General features: G+C 24.7%; 1 protein-coding gene across 2 annotated transcripts; it reads left to right on the top strand.

Moving 5' to 3' along the window:
• Positions 1 to 1,236: 1,236 nt before the first annotated feature.
• LOC119680071 (AP-1 complex subunit sigma-2-like) lies at positions 1,237 to 7,664 on the top strand. 2 transcript variants are annotated; one of them, XR_005252445.1, is made up of 6 exons: positions 1,237 to 1,387; positions 1,517 to 1,695; positions 1,757 to 1,865; positions 1,998 to 2,135; positions 4,468 to 4,600; positions 7,354 to 7,664. XR_005252445.1 is itself a non-coding variant. In XM_038092707.1 (5 exons), the coding sequence occupies exons 1-5, from the start codon at positions 1,385 to 1,387 to the stop codon at positions 7,396 to 7,398; spliced, it is 474 nt and encodes a 157-aa protein (XP_037948635.1). In that variant the 5' UTR covers positions 1,238 to 1,384; the 3' UTR covers positions 7,399 to 7,657. The 2 variants fall into 2 exon arrangements, 1 of the variants encoding a protein (XP_037948635.1); XM_038092707.1 differs by lacking the exon at positions 4,468 to 4,600 and having other exon boundaries at positions 1,238 to 1,387; positions 7,354 to 7,657.
• Positions 7,665 to 7,927: the final 263 nt, after the last annotated feature.

Below are 7,927 nucleotides of genomic sequence, written 5' to 3'. Positions count from 1 at the left end.
AGACTAATAACATGAGAACAGTTTTGACATTTGCAATTGTGAACAGATGGAACAAAACTATTCTTCACGAAACGAATACAATTGATACCAGTAGCAAAATTAAGAGCGTATATAAATATTATAAGCTTGGTGAAATAATGTAACCTGCTATCAGCTTGAGCATGATATAGACAATGCTATGCAAACGAAATATGCGCTTTGCTATACACATTGAAACAAGCTGTAATTTGTTAAAATCTATTCAAAACAAACATTAAAAATTTGAAAATGCCGAAGTGAGTAAATTTTTAATAAATTTCTTTAATAATAGTTTGGTACATATTAATAACTAAAATATGATAAATTTTTAAAAGTATTTATTAAATTTATCAAATACGCGAAACCAAATACAACAAGAGAAACGTCAAAATTAATCTCCAATGTATAATGTAAACGGTGTAGATTAAAAATGCAGATTAACTTTACCTCGTTCAAAAGTGTTCAACATATTTTAAAAGTGCTGCCAATTTCGTTCAACCAGAGTTAATAGATCTTTTCGCTGGCTCGCAAATATGGTGCAATGCTGGCCTATATTCGTTACGGGAGACATTGGCCATCTGTCAAGTATTATGTTTTGGCAAATAGTAAAATACAAGCAAATTACATTTTGTATAAAAATAAATAATTGATATAAACTGAAAATTAAAATGAATACAGAATTTTCAAATTTATGAGATTTTTAAATTTTTGTTTACATATGATTTTTGGCATGTCATTGCAATATTTGTTGGAATTTACAATGAAGGTTCACAATAGTTCACTTATTGCGTTGGTAACGTTTTTTTTTACTGGCCGATGTGTTCGACCAGTATACCAAGGTAGTGCCAGTATAGGCCAGCAGCTTGCTGTTTGCCGTACTTGTGAGCTAGCAAAAAGGCCTAATGTTATTTTTTTCTTGCTCTGAATGAAATAATTACGGCTAATATATGCACTCATGCCCTTTTATTTACCAATTAAATATTTTAGCAAGATTTTGACGTGGTAAATTAAAAATGTGAAGCATTCTAATTGTTATCTCCTGATGTTAGCTTTCAGGAACGCAAAATTGGTGAAAACTAATAAAAACTTGTTGCAGTTTTATATTATAAGTATCGAAATAAAAATTAATGCAAAATAATACTATTTTTTGCATATGAGAAAATATTTTTTAAAAATACTTTGTATTCTTGAGAATAGGTTTATTTAGAACTCAGGTGGCAGCATTGCTGTGGACAGCTGGACAATACTTTTTAATGCGGATTTGCTTACTATACGTGATATATGAGTCTTTTATATCTATAAAAATTAAGTCATTTCTTTTAAATTTTTTTACTCTTCTATATTAATAAACTGTTAATTTGAGAAAATGGTAAGTGTAGAATAATTGCATTTCATATCTAACTAAAACTATATGTATATATTTACATGTCAACACAACTGGTTACTGCATATGGGCATTTTTCCAAATATATATGTATACACAATTTTCCAATTCTAGATGCTCTTCATGTTATTGTTTAGCCGACAAGGCAAATTAAGATTGCAGAAATGGTATGGTGCATATGCTGATAAAACGAAGAAAAAAATAACACGTGAATTGGTTACTACGATACTGGCCCGAAAGCCTAAAATGTGCTCATTTTTGGAGTGGAAAGATTGCAAAATTGTTTATAAACGGTAAATTCAATAAAATAGAAAATAGTTAAAATCACTTATTCAAATATTTAAATTTCAATAGTTATGCTAGTTTATATTTCTGTTGTGCGATTGAACAAAATGACAACGAATTATTAACGTTAGAAATTATACATCGTTACGTGGAATTGTTGGATAAATATTTTGGAAGCGTGAGTTGTATATTATATGTTAATGTATATTAATTTTTTTTAATGTAATGATTTACACTATTACTATTTTATCAACAATTGTTCTGAACTTTAATGTGGAATGTCTTAAAATAATTTATTTTCATAATTTAGGTTTGCGAATTGGACATTATTTTCAATTTTGAAAAAGCTTATTTTATATTAGATGAATTGTTAATCGGAGGTGAAATACAAGAAACTTCGAAGAAAAATGTTTTAAAAGCAATCGCTTCACAGGATTTATTACAAGAGGTCAGTACAGCTGAACAGTATGATTTGTAAAATACGTGTGTTTCCAAATGTAATGAAAACGCGTAAATATATTTGGTGTTTATTATTTTAATCACAGTTTAGTTTCGAAAAAGTAACCAAATAACAGAAAAATTCATATATATATATATGTATAGATATATATATATATATGTTTTATATATTATACATATGGATGTGTATTGTTTTTATTTATTTATGATTGATTGTAACGCGTATGCTGCATATTTTGTTAAATTGTTTTAAATATTAACTTTTATTTAATTTTATTTATTTTTTAATTATGCATACAAACGAATTAATTTCTACTACCACAAAACGACACAATTCAACTACTTTTATTTAACGCTACATACTACATACTACGACTACAACTACCAATACTAAAATTTGTCTAATGTTAACAGAAGGAAGAGTACTTTTATACTCTACAATAATTTGAACGTTTTATTTTTGTTTTATAATTGGTTAAGTGTAATTTTTTTATATGTAAAAATGCATGTATCCAGCGAAGCAGTGGTAACAATTTAGTTTATATTTAGGTTAATTCATGTTGCAATCAATCTTGCCACTAAAAATTTTACAGTATTCGACTTGCCATAAAAAACAAGCGCTGTTAAATTTATTTTGCTGTTATTGTATAATTTTTTAAATACGTAAACTCAAAGAATCTGTTAGCATTTGTAAGAACGCTTCTTGTTCACTTTGTATGTCTTATGTATAACCAGCGTCCGTCCTATGTAATTGTAATGTGTTTTCTTTTAACATTTTGTTGCTACTGCATTATTCCTATATGGTTAATTAGTTATTTATTATACTGTGCAATATAATTTTTTAGGGTATTTTTAAGTTTTGCATGATAATTTTTTGGAAACATTTAATTTGTATTATTTGCATGTAAAGCTAGTCTTATTGTATAGTACATATTTTTATTTTGATTCTAATCCTATATGTTTTATAATAATTATAACATTGTATAACCCTTTTCTTATATTAATGCTTACCCCACCCGTTTTGCAACGTTAACGCATCTACAAAAGGATTTTAATGAGTATCTAAATTAATTAGAATTTATTACTTAAATGATTGTTTATATTATATTTGTATTAATAGGCGTTCTTAGGTATTTATTTAAAACAGATACATTAACTAAAACAAAAATTATATATAAAATTATTAATTACTGTATATTTAAATATTTTTTTATAAATTAAATGACGTTTGTGTACATAATATAATATATATTGCTCAATTATGCAATAGCAGTAAGAGACTATGGTATTCATTTAATTTATACATACTTTATAAATAACTGAATGCAATAAAATTGTTTTATAAAATAATAGTAACTTTTTATATTTAGTTTAATAAGAGGTTAACTCTTTCTACTTTGAAATAAGAGTACATCCTATGGTCGATTTCATTAAGAAAGGTCACTGAGAGCAACAACAAATTGTATACTAAAAATATAGCTAAAACCAATGCTATTATGTATTTTGTTGTTTATTTCTGTTAATCCCTTTCTAAAGAAATCCACTATACTAACAGATGGATATTGTAGTTATGCTTATATGAGGTGTATTACGCTTCAGGTCGACTTATGCAGTTTTACTTAAATTAATACTAAATAGGTGAAGTTATACAAAATTTAATAAAACAGTTGAAATGATCTATGGTCTACACTGTTATTGCTTCCTATATTTCAATAATGATATTATTATTTAATAACATATATATTTGAAAAATTTCTCACTGACAAAAGATAAGAAAACAAAATAAATTCAACCTAACATATAAGTCACCATTTGTTTGTTTTGTTTGTATGTGAATTAGTACAATTTATTTATAACATATCTATATTATAGCTATATATATAATATGTTCATATTATTTGGCTTACAAAAATGTACAGCGCAGTCGTGAGCTTAGAAGCTGTATGTATGTAGCCTGATTCTTAAATCGATGTGACGCTTTAAAATAAAAGATATTTTATTTTGTTGTATATTTCAGAACATGTAAAATTCTTTGTAAAAATTAATTTATATCACATATTTCATTTAAACATGAACATTTAACTGAAGCATTTGTTTATTGTTTCATTTTGTTTCGTTGTGTATTTTTAAACTTTAACTGTCCAATGTTCTTCAATTGAGTTCTTCAAAGTTTTCTTTATGCACCCGCACAGCAGACATAACATTTATATTACTAACTTTCATATTTCTTACTAATATTAAAAAAAAAAAAGTAAAAAAATTTTTTTTTAAATTAAACAACTTTTTTAGCACAGCACTCACTTTGTTTTTTTGTACTCTAGGATGAAGCTGTTGAGGGCACTTTAAGAGATATTGGACTACTCTGAAAATTTCTTTTAATTGTGCTAAAAAGTATTCAGTAGAACACAAACTTCTATTCTCACACAAACACACAAATTGAACACTCGATGAAATGTGCGTTAAATATTAGTTAATATTTTTTTCAAAATTTTTATTTTTATTTAATTTTGATTTATTGGATATTCATTTGTTCATTTATATTTTATATTTCTTTAAATTAAGTTAACACAAACGTTTTCTATTCTTATATATATATATGTCAAATATTACTGCAATATTAATACCAATACATCTGCAATCTGCCACAATTTGTTACTAACAAAATTAAATTTACTATAATTAAAATTAATTCTTTCAAGTTAAAACTTATAAAAGTATTCAGTTGGAAAATGGAAATGGTATTAGGCACCGACTTATAATTCAGTTATAATTCCCAACCAATAACAATGGCAATTAAATGCATATATATTCTCTAAATTATAGACCAACAATAGTGCCCATTAAATTAAAGTTCTTAAGTATCATTATTTATTTAATAATGAATAAATTTTATTAAATTCTATTGTGTATTGTGTCCTGCTTTCTTCCTTAGAGCAATTGATTTTCAAAGAGTATGCTTAGGTATATCGCATAATTAAATAATTAAAATTATAGTATATTTCTGTAATTTAAGTGCATATATTCTCTTGTATACTTTTATATACTTATATACAAAGTTCTGGAACAAGTGATATAATTAAATCTTTAATTGTTTAAGTTTTAAACAATTTTTTAAATAATTGTTTGTAGATATATGCTCATTATTGTATTATTGTATAATTTCCTTCAACTTCCAAATTCAGATATATTTGTCTTGCCAATTATTATATAAAATGTCACTCATACGTCCTCAAGTCCAAGGCAATTATTCTTTATTGAATTTTATATATTATTTTCTATTTGCAGTACTTGTGGTACTGCATTATTTCTGTTTTTCTAGGGTCTTAACTTAACTTTAACAAATTTAAGTTAATATTAATTGATAATGATGCTTAAAAAATAATTTAAATTAGAGAATTGTGACAAGCTTTTAATGATTACGAAAAATAATTATAAATCTGTGTTTTGTTGAAATATTTATTAGAAATTGAAATACATATTATTATTATTATAAATTTAAATCATCCATAAATGGTCCAAGCTACCAATTTTTCCAAACTCCTAAATATTATATCTTTCCTTAATATTAAATATTTATTATGTTTATGTGTTATATATCTGATAATAAAAACAAATTATATTTTGTTGTACATAATGTATTGATCAACGCATCGACTTATTGTTTCATTTAAATTAAGTTTTTCTGCTTTGTAACGGTAAATGGCTTACAAACTGCAACTATGTTTTTAGCAAGTTTTGGTTAAATGTGTAAATTTCTTCTTACCTCTTCCGTCTTCCATCTGCAGTCTTTCAAGATCTTTCTTCTCTATATTAATGATATATTATGTCAAGAAATTTTCATGCAAAATTTATGTTACCCTATAGGCCAATACTAAATACCTATTGATTCCTTTATAAATTCTTGTCAATGCTGTCAATTTCATACTTTAATATGAAAAGTGTATAAGTTTATTCGATAATTTATTTTTTATATATATTTTTATTATCATATGATTTTGTTAAATATTTTTTTATTCTTCCTAAACACTATATAGTTTACACAAGTAAAACTGAAACTTCTCAATCATTCCTCCTGCAAACAATACTTTCTATAGCACACAAATTATGTAAAGCAATACAATTTTTATATATTATATACCGAAATTTACGAGTTATGAATAATTTGTCATGTACGAGATTGCAATATAAATTAAGCTTTAAAATTATAAATAATATAATATATATAAATATATTTAATTCTACACTTCTAGTATTAATAATTGTTTTTTATGTAAAATTTTCAAAATAAAAAAAAGAAAAAAATAAATAAATAAAAATAATAAAGTGAATGTTACAATTGAAAAGCCAACAAAATTATACTTTTATTTCTTGCTTTACTTGGAAGTCTTTAAAGATAATTGTGGGTAAAAAACTGTCCTTTACGCATCCCCAAAATATTATTTTTTTATATACCATAAATGATATGTCTTTATTTTTATTTTTATTTTTTGTTTTTCGTGAAGTGTCTTAATTGAAAGTGTTAAAGTGTTCTCTCCACTTTTCTACACTCTGCTTTTTCGGTGTTATTTTCAAGTATTTTGCAACCATTTCATTTGATCCAATAATATCGAAATGATTTAATGAATTAATGGTTTTGCTGTGATCTGTTCTTAGTTTACCAGATTTGCTTTTGTATAATTTGTTAAGAATAATCCAAAACTTTGTACTGTACTTAAACTTCTCTGCTCTCTATTTCTCTTTTAATACTCTATATTTCTCTTATTTGTTGTTTTTTATTTGGTCAACGTTTTTCACACACTGCTTATGCAAACTATACTTAATAAACTGCAACTTCTCGTTGTTACTGGTGTGGTGCACTGGAGCTTTTATGTGTCCTTTGTCTAAGGTATGTACTATTGGAGAATCTGACTTAATTAATCTGTAAATTAGTTGTTTGTAGTTTAATGTTTGTAATTTTATATAAGTTGTTTAATAAGAAATTCGTAATTAGTTTACGGTTGTGGTTTTTTTTTGAAGTAATTAATAAAAAATAAACAATTTAAAAATACTTAATTTACACTAATGTGGCTACATAGTACTTGATACTTTATGGATATCGTAATGCTTTAAACTATTAAAGAAAACAAGTAGATTTTTTTAATTTTTTCTTAATAGTTTTTTTTGAAACAATTTTTCAGTAACAATATTTGTAATAAATTTATTTACAGGATGAAACTCCACAAGGTTTCTTCGAGGACCATGGTCTTGGATAGATGAATACAAATCGAATATCACTGCCTAGTGATTAAAATAATACATAATAAAACATAATGATTTATTCATTGCTGTTGTCCTTATTATTAATATATATGTATACAAAATCAAATATTACCTATAAGAAGTAGTTTATCTTTTAAACGTTTATCAGTTTATTAGATTTAAAAATATCAGCATTTCTATAGATATGTATTTATATATGAACTTTGAAAATAAAAGACAATTGTTTAAAGTTAAAACGTTAAAAGATTGACAAATGCTAGAATTAAATGATTTTATTTTTCATCATACATTTATTTGAATTATAACACTTTTAAAGTACTTTTATATTATTCGAGAAATTTACATTTTCCATAAATATATATTATAGATATTTTCAAAGTCTTGTTTCATTTTTTTATAGTTTTTTTTTTTAAATCATTATATTCTTGTGTTTCTTATTAATCATATTAATTTGTTTAAATACTTTTCGAAAAATTTTTACCCTGGATAACTGAGTTGAGTGGGCCCTAAAAAAGTATACAT

Source organism: Teleopsis dalmanni, chromosome 2, assembly GCF_002237135.1.
Source record: "Teleopsis dalmanni isolate 2A chromosome 2, ASM223713v2, whole genome shotgun sequence".
In the NCBI taxonomy this organism is placed as follows: domain Eukaryota; kingdom Metazoa; phylum Arthropoda; class Insecta; order Diptera; family Diopsidae; genus Teleopsis; species Teleopsis dalmanni.
The sequence above is the reverse complement of the archived record's forward strand: the minus strand, read 5'-3'. Positions and strand labels throughout refer to the sequence as shown.

Bases quoted from the DNA above. Each gene is read 5' to 3' on its own strand.
- LOC119680071 (XM_038092707.1), top strand. The intron at 1,696-1,756 runs GTAAATTCAATA...AAATTTCAATAG, and splicing joins TGCAAAATTGTTTATAAACG to TTATGCTAGTTTATATTTCT. The intron at 1,866-1,997 runs GTGAGTTGTATA...TTCATAATTTAG, and splicing joins TGGATAAATATTTTGGAAGC to GTTTGCGAATTGGACATTAT.